The sequence below is a fragment of the Oncorhynchus masou genome, chromosome 21 (genome assembly GCF_036934945.1).
Source record: "Oncorhynchus masou masou isolate Uvic2021 chromosome 21, UVic_Omas_1.1, whole genome shotgun sequence".
Classification (NCBI taxonomy): domain Eukaryota; kingdom Metazoa; phylum Chordata; class Actinopteri; order Salmoniformes; family Salmonidae; genus Oncorhynchus; species Oncorhynchus masou.
Window position 1 is genome coordinate 16,959,419 of NC_088232.1, and position 15,582 is coordinate 16,975,000.

Consider the following 15,582-nt stretch of genomic DNA (forward strand, 5'->3'; position numbering starts at 1 on the left):
GCTGCCGCCGTAATGGCGTGCAGGAGAGGCTGCTGCTGCGGTGTGGTGAACGAGGATAACGCGCGGTTTCTGATGCTGGCGGTGCTGATCGTGCTGTATCTGCTGTGCGGTGCTGCGGTGTTCTCTGCGTTGGAGCAGCCGAAGGAGCTACAGGCAAACGAGCAGTGGGCGCAGCGCTTCGAGAGATTCACCCAGAAGCACAGTCTTAACCGGACCGACTTGGAGACATTTCTCCGGTTCTATGAGGAGGCGAACATCGCAGGTATCCGTGTGGATACACTGAGACCGCGCTGGGATTTTACCGGCGCCCTTTACTTTGTTGGGACCGTGGTGTCGACCATAGGTAAACTCAGAAACAAAGCCAGAAGGTTCAGTAAAAAAAATGTATTGTATAAAAAAAGAATATATAAAAGTGTATTGCAAAGAAATTCACTTTTAATCAAAATGCACCATTTGAATCATTTAGAATAGGTGCCATGCACCAAATTACAAGAAAAGCATGTTTTTAGGTTGCATACCTTTCAAAAATTGTTGTTTATATAATTCAGGAAATTAATTGCACTTCAAAAGATAGGACACTGTGACACCTTGACAAACTGATTAATTGAATAACCCATATATCTTACTCCCTATCAATGAGAGAGAGAAATTAATACTGAATGTATGCAGGAAAAAAATATATAGGCAGGTCTGCGATTTAATAGATATAGCAGGATACAATCAAGGTAGATAAACATGTAGATATTTTGGTACTGGAAATACTCTCCTTTAGTCTACTGTAGATGACCATACAGATAAAGGAGACAGAAACCAATTACATATTGGAGACATTAAATATACTTTTCTCCATGTGACAAAGATCTTTGACGTTGGCCCTTCTCAGGAAGATGAAGTTGACCCAGTCTCAGAAATCATTGTTCCGTTAATTGGCAGCTCCTATTTCTCCCAATCATTGCTAGCTTTAAGGCTAGAAGGAAAATGCACATCAAATTACTGATGACATGAGTGATGACATCAGTTTTGCCAAAAATGATATGGCTATTAATCATTCAGGTTATTTATTTTCATTGCAGATATTTATTTTCTGTGAACACCTATTATAAAAATGTCTAATTTGGCACACAGAAACGAGAGGCCATGAGTAACTTGGTCAAATAGAATGGCACGGATAAGCCACTAGTGGGCACCTTTGAGCACTGCCCAAGCAACGCATTTGATAGTTTTTATTTTATTTTTTAAAGGTACTTATTGGCCTATAGCAGTCTCAATTAAGCCCTCATATCTGTTGCCCCGTCTGACATAGACTTGAAACGTTGTATGTAAGTAGGTATCTTTCCTCATGCTGAACAAATTTACCTCAAGGACCCATAAGGTCCATCAGGATAGATTTTCCTCCATCATGGAAATTGTGGAAAACCTTTGAAAAACATCAAAATGGGGGAAAAAAGTCATATGCAACCCCAAATGTGGTCTTTGAACACATCACTCATAAAGAATTTGAGAAAATTAGATTGATGCATTCAAAGATGGCCACACTATACCAGTAGATGCATATTAGCACACACGCTATTATGCAAAAATATGCAAAAACAAGCCCTTGGTTTGAGAGAAGCTCAGGGATTGGCCAAAAAGATGGCTAAATTATTGGAAATCCACTCCACAATGGCCAATCAACTTGACACTTTTAAGGGTCATCAAAGACATAACCATGATTGAACCATGTTGAGCTTGACATTGATATCTTAAAAATAAGGAAACTATTAACAATTCACTTTTTTGACTATGTAACACTAATGCTTAAAATATAACATAAAAATCTTCTCATGGACTAAATGTCATATGCAATCAACATTTGGTCTTTGGACTCATCATAATAACCCTGGAAGATATTGAGAAACTATTTTTTAACCTTTATTTAACTAGGCATGTCAGTTAAGAACAAATTCTTATTTACAAACCCTAACGACGCTGGGGCAATTGTGAACCGCCATATGGGACTCCCAATCATGGCTGGTTGTGATAGAGCCTGGAATTGAACCAGGGTCTGTAGTGACGCCTCTAGCACTAAGATGCAGTGCCTTAGACTGCTGCGCCTCTCGGGAGCCCATCTACTATACCAGTAGATACATATTAGCACATACTAAATATATGCTAAAAATACTTTTAAAATCTTTTCATGAACCATAGCACCAAATGACAGCGATTTCCCGGCCTTCTTCACTCACGGTTTTTGAGCAACGCCCAAGCAAGGCATTTGATTTTGTTTGGTCAAAAAGAGTGGCACAGATTGGGGGAACTGTTATAATGAGTCTCAATTAAACCATCATACCCATGATGCATCTCTTAACTTAGTTTGAAAACAGCTAAGGGATTGGTTAAGAGATTAATGGGTTATTGATAAATCAGGAAATCCGATATGTGATTTTACATTTAAATCCTTTGTAACTCCACTCCACAATGGCCTATCATCTTTAGTTTTCAGGGTCATCAGATATTACCTTGATGAACCATGTTAATGTACAGTGTATCTTAAAAAATAAGGGAACTATTAACAATTCACTTTTTTACAATGTAACACTAATGCTTATGTAACCGATGTGAAATGGCTAGCTAGTTAGCGGTGGTGCGCGCTAATAGAGTTTCAATTGGTGACGTCACTCGCTCTGAGAACTTGAAGTGGTTGTTCCCCTTGTTCGAGCCCAGGTAGGGGCAAGGAGAGGGATGGAAGCTATACAGTTACACTTAAAAAAGAAGAAGAATAATAATCTTAAAAAATCTTCTCATGGATTAAAAGTCAGATCAAATCAAACTTTATTTGTCACATGCGCCGAATACAACGAAAAGTGTAGATATTACCGTGAAATGCTTACTTTACAAGCCCTTAACCAACAGTGCAGTTCAAGAAATGGAGCTAAGAAAATATGTACAAAAGAAAAGAAAATGTAAAAAAATAAAAAATAATCAAAAGGTAACATTAAAAAATATACGAGGCTATATACAGGGGTGCGGTACAGGTTAGTCAATGTAGTTTTTTAAGTGACTATGCATAGATAATTAACGGCGAGTAGCAGCAGTGTACAAACAAAGGGGCGTCAATGTAAATAGTCTGAGTGGCCATTTGATTAATTGTTCAGCAGTCTTTTGGCTTGGGGGTAGAAGCTGTTCAGGATCCTTTTGGTCCTAGACTTGGTGCTCCGATAAAAGCTTTCAATTTTGGATGGGACCGTTGATCGATTGAACACCAAAGGTGCTTCAACAAAGTGCTGAGTAAAGGGTCTGGAATACTTATGTAAATGTGATATTTCAGTATTATTTTTAATACATTTGCAAAAATATCTAAAAACCCATTTTTGCTTTGTCATTATGGGGTATTGTGTGTAGATTGATGAAGGAAAAAAACGAGTTAATACATTGTAGAATAAGGCTGTAACCTAACAAAATGTGGAAAAAGTCAAGGGGTCTGAATACTTTCCCGAATGCCCTGTATGCTTACATGTGCTAAAAAGGCTTTAATGAACTTCTTCTCATGAACTATAAATCATATAGACTGCAGATTTAGTATGTAGACTCAATAAATTAGCCTCTAATAAATTTGAGAATGAGTATTTGCTGCATTCAAAGTCGACCAAGCTACACCACTAGATGGCACCATATCACACCAGGGCTATAAGAACTGAATCGATGAACATGGGGCCATGAAATTTGGTATGTAAACCTTATGCATATGTCCTTAGAAGCTGTGTGAATATAAAGTCACTGCAATAATAAAGCTGATCTACCCCCTAATTTAAGAAAAATACAAATACGATATTTCGCCTTGTTCATCTGCATAATATAAATCTAACATTAATTTGCATGAGACAAAGTCCTCTTGATCAACAGTTATTGCTCTAGTATCTATAGTGCCAACAAATTGTCTGGTGCAGACAACTATTGATCAAGTGGACTTTGTCTCATGCAAATGAGTGTCAGATTTATATTATGCAGACAAACAATGTGAAATGTCATGATTTATTTCTATTTATTTTTAAATAAGGGGTAGATCAGCTTTATTATTTCAGATAGATTGTGGCTTCTGTCAATGTAATTATCTGCATAATTTCCAATGCTACATATCCCTCTCCTTTTTGTAAATATACATTATTTTAAATAGATACATATATTTTAAATATTTTCTTTATGAAATATTGTGATTAGTATAGTATAATCACCTATTGTTGCCCAATTATTTGGTCTCATTGTAGTAAAAAGTGGATATTTTATTCAGGAAAATGTGAAACAGGAAGTCCTACCGCTTGCACAGTCAGCGTATTACAGCTGTAAGAGTGGAATTTAAGTATTTTGGAATGCTAATGTAGAGTGTACCAACTGAGAATTGAATAACTTGTACATTTTCACCTTGTTGCCTCTGGACAAATTGGCTTAAAAAACTCTGGAGAATCCTATTTGTCAGAAAGAGTCAAAGAGTCAAAAACAAAAACAAAACAGTTAAGAGAACAATTCTGAAACCACAAATCATATTCAAACCATATGTATATTATTTGGTGCTCAGACCAACCTATAGCCCTAGACTAAACTTTGCTCGTGTCGTCCTATTCGCTCGTGTCGTTTATTGAGAGATAACCATGGTAATACTTTCACTGATTACACATAAAGGAAGGAAGTTCCTACATGATGGAGTTCTTGCTCTATCTAATTGAGCTTGTATCCTTTCTGTCATCCTGTGAACCCTGTTTCTTTGCTGCTCGCACCTACATATTCTTGTTCTTGTTTCCAGTATGCTGTCAACCGTCACAAATCAGATACAGTTGAGCACTTTGCCTCCTTCCTCGGCGTCCATATATCCATATATCCTTTACTGAGAGTGTGTAACACACATGAAGTATATCACCTACGGGCAGCGGACGACACAGCCAGAGGTTAGAAGTTGAGTTCACAATGCTCATATAGAACATGATGATGCTCAACGGCTGTTTGCGCAGTATGGGGGGACCCCCCAGGCTAGCCCCACTATGCAGACAGACACCTCATGCATTCTTAATGATATGTTTCAAGGGAAACCAGTCTTTTCTGAACACTGAGTTTTAGTGAGAATGACAACAAGTGTCTTCTCTCTATCCTCATGGTCAAGGCTGAAAGAAATAGCATACTGTGGTGCAGGGGTCTTGTCATACTCTATCTTAGTAATTAGATACAGTGGGGCAAAAAAGTATTTAGTCAGCCACCAATTGTGCAAGTTCTCCCACTTAAAAAGATGAGAGAGGCCTGTAATTTTCATCATAGGTATACTTCAACTATGACAGACAAAATGAGGGAAAGAAATCACATTGTAGGATTTTTAATGAATTTATTTGCAAATTATGGTGGAAGATAAGTATTTGGTCAAAAACAAAAGTTCATTTCAATACTTTGTTATATACCCTTTGTTGGCAATGACAGAGGTCAAACGTTTTCTGTCTTCACAAGGTTTTCACACACTGTTGCTGGTATTTTGGCCCATTCCTCCATGCAGATCTCCTCTAGAGCAGTGATGTATTGGGGCTGTTGCTGGGCAACAGAGACTTTCAACTCCCTCCAAAGATTTTCTATGGGGTTGAGATCTGGAGACTGGCTAGGCCACTCCAGGACCTTTATTTAAATGCTTCTTACGAAGCCACTCCTTCGTTGCCCGGGAGGTGTGTTTTGGGATCATTGTCATGCTGAAAGACCCAGCCACGTTTCATCTTCAATGCCTTTGCTGATGGAAGGAGGTTTTCACTCAAAATCTCACCATATATTGCCCCATTCATTCTTTCCTTTACACGGATCAATCGTCCTGGTCCCTTTGCAGAAAAACAGCCCCAAAGCATGATGTACTTCCGGCGCCGACAGAGATGGCCGCCTCGCTTCGCGTTCCTAGGAAACTATGCAGTTTTTTGTTTTTTTACGTGTTATTTCTTACATTAGTACCCCAGGTCATCTTAGGTTTCATTACATACAGTCGAGAAGAACTACTGAATATAAGATCAGCGTCAACTCACCATCAGTACGACCAAGAATATGTTTTTCGCGACGCGGATCCTGTGTTCTGCCTTACAAACAGGACAACGGAATGGATCGCATGCAGCGACCCAAAAAAACAACTCCGAAAAAGAGGGAAACGAGGCGGTCTTCTGGTCAGACTCCGGAGACGGGCACACCGTGCACCACTCCCTAGCATTCTTCTTGCCAATGTCCAGTCTCTTGACAACAAGGTTGATGAAATCCGAGCAAGGGTAGCATTCCAGAGGGACATCAGAGACTGTAACGTTCTGTGCTTCACGGAAACATGGCTCACTGGAGAGACGCTATCCAAAGCGGTGCAGCCAACGGGTTTCTCCACGCATCGCGCCGACAGAAACAAACACCTTTCTGGTAAGAAGAGGGGCGGGGGCATATGCCTTATGGCTAACGAGACATGGTGTGATGAAAGAAACATACAAATCCTCAAATCCTTCTGTTCACCTGATTTAGAATTCCTCACAATCAAATGTAGACCGTATTATCTACCAAGAGAATTCTCTTCGATTATAATCACAGCCGTATATATCCCCCCCAAGCAGACACATCGATGGCTCTGAACGAACTTTATTTAACTCTTTGCAAACTGGAAACCATTTATCCGGAGGCTGCATTCATTGTAGCTGGGGATTTTAACAAGGCTAATCTGAAAACAAGACTCCCTAAATTTTATCAGCATATCGATTGCGCAACCAGGGGTGGAAAAACCTTGGATCATTGTTACTCTAACTTCCGCGACGCATATAAGGCCCTGCCCCGCCCCCCCTTTCGGAAAAGCTGACCACGACTCCATTTTGCTGATCCCTGCCTACAGACAGAAACTAAAACTAGAGGCTCCCACGCTGAGGTCTGTCCAAAGCTGGTCCGACCAAGCTGACTCCACACTCCAAGACTGCTTTCATCACGTGGACTGGGATATGTTTCGTATTGCGTCAGATAACAACATTGACGAATACGCTGATTTGGTGTGCGAGTTCATTAGAACGTGCGTTGAAGATGTCGTTCCCATAGCAACGATTAAAACATTCCCTAACCAGAAACCGTGGATTGATGGCAGCATTCGCGTGACACTGAAAGCGCGAACCACTGCTTTTAATCAGGGCAAGGTGTCTGGTAACATGACCGAGTACAAACAGTGCAGCTATTCCCTCCGCAAGGCTATCAAACAAGCTAAGCGTCAGTACAGAGACAAAGTAGAATCTCAATTCAACGGCTCAGACACAAGAGGCATGTGGCAGGGTCTACAGTCAATCATGGACTACAGGAAGAAATCCAGCCCAGTCACGGACCAGGATGTCTTGCTCCCAGGCAGACTAAATAACTTTTTTGTCCGCTTTGAGGACAATACAGTGCCACTGACACGGCCTGCAACGAAAACATGCGGTCTCTCCTTCACTGCAGCCGAGGTGAGTAAGACATTTAAACGTGTTAATCCTCGCAAGGCTGCAGGCCCAGACGGCATCCCCACCCGCGCCTTCAGAGCATGCGCAGACCAGCTGGCCGGTGTGTTTACGGACATATTCAATCAATCCCTATACCAGTCTGCTGTTCCCACATGCTTCAAGAGGGCCACCATTGTTCCTGTTCCCAAGAAAGCTAAGGTAACTGAGCTAAACGACTACCGCCCCGTAGCACTCACTTCCGTCATCATGAAGTGCTTTGAGAGACTAGTCAAGGACCATATCACCTCCACCCTACCTGACACCCTAGACCCACTCCAATTTGCTTACCGCCCAAATAGGTCCACAGACGATGCAATCTCAACCACACTGCACACTGCCCTAACCCATCTGGACAAGAGGAATACCTATGTGAGAATGCTGTTCATCGACTACAGCTCGGCATTCAACACCATAGGACCCTCCAAGCTCGTCATCAAGACCCTGGGTCTCGACCCCGCCCTGTGCAACTGGGTACTGGACTTCCTGACGGGCCGCCCCCAGGTGGTGAGGGTAGGTAACAACATCTCCTCCCCGCTGATCCTCAACACTGGGGCCCCACAAGGGTGCGTTCTGAGCACTCTCCTGTACTCCCTGTTCACCCACGACTGCGTGGCCACGCACGCCTCCAACTCAATCATCAAGTTTGCGGACGACACAACAGTGGTAGGCTTGATTACCAACAACAATGAGACGGCCTACAGGGAGGAGGTGAGGGCCCTCGGAGTGTGGTGTCAGGAAAATAACCTCACACTCAACGTCAACAAAACTAAGGAGATGATAGTGGACTTCAGGAAACAGCTGAGGGAACACCCCCCTATCCACATCGATGGAACAGTAGTGGAGAGGGTAGCAAGTTTTAAGTTCCTCGGCATACACATCACAGACAAACTGAATTGGTCCACTCACACAGACAGCATCGTGAAGAAGGCGCAGCAGCGCCTCTTCAACCTCAGGAGGCTGAAGAAATTCGGCTTGTCACCAAAAGCACTCACAAACTTCTACAGATGCACAATCGAGAGCATCCTGGCGGGCTGTATCACCACCTGGTACGGCAACTGCTCCGCCCTCAACTGTAAGGCTCTCCAGAGGGTAGTGAGGTCTGCACAACGCATCACCGGGGACAAACTACCTGCCCTCCAGGACACCTACACCACCCGATGTTACAGGAAGGCCATAAAGATCATCAAGGACATCAACCACCCGAGCCACTGCCTGTTCACCCCGCTATCATCCAGAAGGCGAGGTCAGTACAGGTGCATCAAAGCTGGGACCGAGAGACTGAAAAACAGCTTCTATCTCAAGGCCATCAGACTGTTAAACAGCCACCACTAACATTGAGTGGCTGCTGCCAACACACTGACACTGACTCAACTCCAGCCACTTTAATAATGGGAATTGATGGGAAATGATGTAAATATATCACTAGCCACTTTAAACAATGCTACCTTATATAATGTACTCTATATCATCGACTGCATCCTTTTGTAATACATGTATCACTAGCCACTTTAACTATGCCACTTTGTTTACATACTCATCTCATATGTATATACTGTACTCGATACCATCTACTGTATCTTGCCTATGCTGCTCTGTACCATCACTCATTCATATATCCTTATGTACATATTCTTTATCCCCTTACACTGTGTATAAGACAGTAGTTTAGGAATTGTTAGTTAGATTACTTGTTGGTTATTACTGCATTGTCGGAACTAGAAGCTCAAGCATTTCGCTACACTCGCATTAACATCTGCTAACCATGTGTATGTGACAAATAAAATTTGATTTGATTTGATTGATGTTTCCACCCCCATGCTTCACAGTAGGTATGGTGTTCTTTGGATGCAACTCAGCATTCTTTGTCCTCCAAACACGCAAGTTGAGGTTTTACCAAAAAGTTATATTTTTTGTTTCATCTAACCATATGACATTCTCCCAATCTTCTACTGGATCATCCAACTGCTCTCTAGCAAACTTCAGATGGGCCTGGACATGTACTGGCTTAAGCAGGGGGACACGTCTGGCTCTGCAGGATTTGAGTCCCTGGCGGCGTAGTGTGTTACTGATGGTAGCCTTTGTTACTTTGGTCCCAGCTCTCTGCAGGTCATTCACTAGGTCCCCCCATTTGGTTCTGGGATTTTTGCTCACCGTTCTTGTGATCATTTTGACCCCATGGGGTGAAATCTTGGGTGGAGCCCCAGATCGAGGGAGATTATCAGTGGTCTTGTATGTCTTCCATTTCCTAATAGTTGCTCCCACAGTTGATTTCTTCAAACCAAGCTGCTTACCTATTGCAGATTCAGTCTTCCCAGCCTGGTGCAGTTCTACAATTTTGTTTCTGGTGTCCTTTGACAGCTCTTTGCTCTTGGCCATAGTGGAGTTTGGAGTGTGACTGTTTGAGGTTGTGGACAGGTGTCTTTTATACTGATAACAAGTTCAAACAGGTGCCATTAATACAGGTAACGAGTGGAGGACAGAGGAGCCTCTTAAAGAAGAAGTTACAGGTCTGTGAGCCAGAAATCTTGCTTGTTTGTAGGTGACCAAATACTTATTTTCCACCATAATTTGCAAATAAATTCATAAAAAATCCTACAATGTGATTTTCTGGATTTTTTTTCTTCTCATTTTGTCTGTCATAGTTGAAGTGTACCTATGATGAAAATTACAGGCCTCTCTCATCTTTTTAAGTGGGAGAACTTGCACAATTGGTGGCTGACTAAATAGTTTTTGGCCCCATTGTAAGTCAATAACACAATTTTTCTAGCGCCGCAAAAAAAACACTTCTTTGGTTTCGGAGACCTGACAAAACAATGTAAAACAAAAAATAATAAAATGTTTTATGCAGTGAAATGTGTTGTTTTACAGGGTCAGCCATAGTGGTAAGGCGGCCTGGAGCAAATTAGGGTTAAGTGCCTTGCTCAAGGGCACCTTGACAGATTTTTCAATTTGTCGGCTTGTGTATTCGAACCAGCGACCTTTTGGCTACTGGCCCAACTCTCGAACCGATAGGCTACCTTTCGCCCTCAATTTTATCTCAACTGTATATCAATGACAAGTTTTTTTTGGAGTGGAGGGAGAATATTGTTACTGGTTTGAAAATGTATTTGTCAGGGACCACAGGCTATTTGAAATGGTATTGGGTAAAGGTAGTAAAACTAAATACATGCTCTTCAACTGATCGCTGCGTTCACCCGCCCGCCCGACGAGCATCACTACTCTGGACGGTTCTGACTTTGAATATGTGGACAACTACAAGTACCTAGGTGTCTGGCTAGACTGTAAACTCTCCTTCCAGACTCATATTAAGCATCTCCAATCCAAAATTAAGTCTAGAATCTGCTTCCTATTTCGCAACAAAGCCTCCCTCACTCACACTGCCAAACATACCCTCGTAAAATTGACTATCCTACCGATCCTTGACTTCAGCGATGTCCTTTACAAAATAGCCTCCAACACTCTACTCAGCAAACTGGATGCAGTATATCACAGTGCCATCCGTTTTGTTACCAAAGCCCCTTATACCACCCACCACTGCGACCTGTATGCTCTAGTCGGCTGGCCCTCGCTACATATTCGTCGCCAGACCCACTGGCTCCAGGTCATCTATAAGTCTTTGCTAGGTAAAACTGCCTTATCTCAGCTCACTGGTCACCATAACAACACCCACCCGTAGCACGCGCTCCAGCAGGTATATCTCACTGGTCAACCCTGAAGCCAACACCTCCTTTGGCCGCCTTTTCTTCCAGTTCTCTGCTGCCAATGACTGGAACGAATTGCAAAAATCGCTGAAGTTGGAGACTTTTATCTCCCTCTAAACTTTAAGCATCAGCTATCTGAGCAGCTTACCGATCACTGCAGCTGCACACAGCTCATCTGTAAATAATCCATCCAACTACCCACCTCATCCCATATTGTTTTTATAAACTTTTTTGTTGGTCTTTTGCACACCAGTATTTCTACTTGCACATCATCATCTGCACATCTATCACTCCAGTATTCATTTGCTAAATTGTAATTACTTCGCTACTATGACCTATTTATTGCCTTACCTCCTTTTGCACATATTACCTCCATTTACCTCCATTTGCACATATTGCACATATTGTATACAGACTTTCTATTGTGTTATTGACTGTACTTTTGTTTATCCCATGCGTAACTCTGTGTTGTTGTTTATTGTCGCACTGCTTTGCTTTATATTGGCCAGGTCGCAGTTGTAAATGAGAACTTGCTCTCAACTGGCCTCAACCTGGTTAAATAAAGGTGATATATATTTTTTAAAGGTTATAATATAGGGTATAGGCAATAGGATATACCTCCGTCAATGTCAATGAGAGAATGATATGTTGGATACACTAACAGAAGCCAATAAAGGCTGTGCTTTATTGCTAGCATCTCATTTCCCTCTCCTCCAGTAGTCTCAAGCCTGTTCTTCAGCCCTGAATCTTTATTCTTTTTAAATAATGAGTTTTTAGGGATGGATCTTTCATCGCTAAGGAGCACATCTGTGAGAATGGTAATTAAAAAACCCAGTTGCTAAATTAGCATTGAGCTCAATGGGATGGAGGAGTATAGCGATGGATGAGAGAGCGATATGCCAAGAAAAGGTATTATGAGACATCGCCACCTACGGCAACCTGGTTTACGTTCTTCTGCTTAGAAGTGGATGAGGGATGAGGGGGGGGGGGGGGGGGCACTTTAGGAACAGACAGGGAGGGAGGGTAAGGTAATTATGATGAATGGAACTTCACCATTTTAATTTCTCTCCTGAACATCTACCCTCTCTCTCCCTCTCTCTCTCCATCTCCCCTTCCCTTCAAACCTCTCTCTTCTAAACCTCTCTCTTCTCCTCCACCCCTCCCCCTGTCTCTGGTCAGGATTTGGCATGACCACCCCAACCACGGTCAGTGGCAAAGTCTTCCTCATCTTCTATGGCCTGATCGGCTGCGCCTCCACCATCCTATTCTTCAACCTCTTCCTGGAGCGCATCATCACCGTGCTCGCATTCGTGCTCAAGTCATGCCACGATCTGAAGCGCCGGCGCCAGGGCATCATGCCCCACGATGGCCCCAGGGGGGCGCCACCGCCAGGACCCAGAGATAGAGGCAGGGACAGTCTGGCTGGATGGAAGCCTTCTGTGTACTACGTGATGCTGATTCTTTGTGTAGCTGCTGTGGTGATATCCTGCTGTGCCTCGGCCATGTACTCAGCGGTGGAGGGGTGGGGCTATCTGGACTCGCTGTACTTCTGTTTTGTGGCGTTCAGCACCATCGGGTTCGGGGACATGGTAAGCAGCCAGAGGGTTACGTACGACGGGAACCAGACAGCCTACAGACTGGGGAACTTCCTGTTTATATTGATGGGTGTCTGCTGTATCTACTCGCTGTTCAACGTCATATCCATTGTCATCAAGCAGGTGAGGATTTTTTGTTTCATTTATGTTTGTTTTATGAGCAGTTGTGGTTGCACGCATGCACAGACACACATTGTGGGAGATGGTGTGCATTCACTCTCTGTCTTTACTCTGTCCTTTCCTATTGGATATCCCTCTCTTGCTCTTCCTCCTCTCTTTCTCTCTCTCTCACACACACACACACACACACACACACACACACACACACACACACACACACACACACACACACACACACACACACACACACACACACACACACACACACACACACACACACACACCAGCCTCTTTCTCTAGGTATGTGGGCGTTTTACCAGAGCACTATCATTAGCAATGTTACAGAATTTCAAAGTTTCATAAAAACAATACATTTTCCCAAAACTCAAGCAGACACTCAACTGGCTGCTGAGAAAGCTGGACATCTTCTCCTACCGAGGTTGCTGCCACTGCTGCCCCGCCGGGATCGCGAAGAGATTGCCCCCGCGCCGGAATGCCGTGATGCCCAGCGGCACTGGACATGGACACTCTCGGGCGCGGCGAACTGTCTCTATAGAAACGGACGCGTTGAACGAGAGTGAGACGGACGGAGGACGGCGGATGTCAGGGGAGATGATCTCCATTAGGGACTTTCTGGCAGCCAATAAGGTGAGAGGGTCACCGGGTAAAAAGAACATTAAAAGTTCCCTCTGTTACTTTCATCTCTAGTCAAAAGTGTTGCCCCTGCACTTTATAATTTGAGGGCATGGGTCTTTGGCATGTTTTGACTGTATCTAGTACCCGGAGTGGCCAATAGGGCTAGTTCCCACTTTAAATCAATGTTTCAGACTGTACCTGATCTATGTTTCTTAGTGCTGTCATGCAATATGGAATGTATGGTATATTGTCTGTATTGTTGGAAATATATTTATGTGTAATGGAGATGCAAACCCTGCACAAATGTAACTGTTACAAAGGGACAGTAAAGTTTGGTAACACTTAAAGGTACACTCAGTGAGATGAAGTTGCATGCACGAAGTAAACACAATGACCTTTAAATGGCAACCGGGCTACAACACAGATCTCCTGTGCTACGGATTGAACCGAGCCCTAAGAAGCGTTGAAGCGCGAGGCTAAACTTCTTTTGCCACGATGTAGCAGCATAAAGCGCACATCTGCACGTGCTCTGTGTGACAATGTGTGAAAGCAAAGTCTTGCCTGCAGGCATGCTTTAAATCTTGTTATGAACATGTAGGAGCCTTTATAACGTATTATCTTTTGTCTAGTTATGAAAGTATCATGTGAACCTCTCCTCACCTCTCCAGGTGAACCTGGACCTGATGCAGAAGCAGCTGTCGGAGGCAGCAACCAATGGGATCCCTCGGCCTTCCGTCTCCAACCAAAACAGACAGAATGGTTTCTCTGGGGGAGTAGGGGCACTGGGCATCATGAACAACAGGCTGGCTGAGACCAGTGTGGATAGATGACTGAATATTACAGTCATTATTTAGGCTTTACTGCACACCATACAGAGAATGATCAAAACAGATACTACATCTCTCAAAACCATGTGATTCGAGAGACAAAGTGGACAGCAGGTGCTCACTGAAGGAGGGATTCCCAAGAACTGGTTTGGGTCAGGTCCAAAAGTTTTACATAGGTCACAGTTGGAAAAGGTTTTGGAATGGAACCATTTGCTGTAGCCCATTGAACGTGGTCCATAGAGACACTGTACACTGTAGAGAAAACAACTACAATGAGAATATCAGAAAACATCCTATGGAGCCTCAAAGAGCAGACCTCATCAGAGCTTTTACATAGCATGAGAATGACTCATCGTTTATCAGCAATGTGTGGCACTCTTCGTTATGCATGGCAGCCATTTTGTCCCAGAATGTTCAGTGACCGTGACCCATCAGCCATTGTGGTGGAGATGTTAGGGCTTATGATGCCAAACGGTCTTGTCCACGATCATGTTTGCCTTTCCCTTATTGACACGTGTACAGTATTTGTTATTGACAGCTATGGTGTTGTTTTGTAGGAGACAGATCATGCTTTTATGCTTGAATAGGTGCTCAGAAATTGAAATCAATTGTCAAATTCATAAAGATCTTGATTGAGGAACTCCCCTTCACTCTGCCATAAAAAAATCATCAAGATATCACACTATATTGTAAATACTGTTCCAAAAATGTTATAAACTACAAGGAAAACACTGTACTGATCCATTTGATTGATTCTAAAAGTGCTAGCTGTCATTTATCTGTAACAGAGTAGTACTTCTTCTTCTCTTTGTTTTTTAAGAAAAAGAAAAATTGAAAGACTGAAATCTATTACTTGAAATTGCACATACTAATTTCAAACTTACCCTGCACTCCTTTTAATAGAGTTAAAACGGAGACATTTGCAATGTTTCAGGAAAAACTGAAATCAATTAAAGTATGCAGGAATAAATACAATTTACTTATAAATTCTGTTCATATCTCAGCGCTCCACTTCTCGTCTTTTGAAGGTAGAACTTAATGTACATGTGGCTCTGAATTGCTAATCGGGCAGCTGTTTTTTGTAGCTGGATACCTGATGTATGTGTGGGTGGTCTGGAACATGGAGTCACCACACACCTGAATAATGGATGATGCAGGACATCAAAAGACCTTTTCTTTTTTCTATTTTCCTCTCTCCCATTGATCTTCTTCAAATTTCTGT

General features: G+C 42.8%; 1 protein-coding gene across 1 annotated transcript; it reads left to right on the top strand.

Annotated features, from left to right (window-relative positions):
• Positions 1–15,028, top strand: kcnk13a (potassium channel, subfamily K, member 13a). Its single transcript, XM_064926904.1, has 4 exons — positions 1–343; positions 12,362–12,900; positions 13,291–13,545; positions 14,202–15,028. The coding sequence occupies exons 1-4, from the start codon at positions 13–15 to the stop codon at positions 14,361–14,363; spliced, it is 1,287 nt and encodes a 428-aa protein (XP_064782976.1). The 5' UTR covers positions 1–12; the 3' UTR covers positions 14,364–15,028.
• The last annotated feature ends 554 nt before the right edge of the window (positions 15,029–15,582 follow it).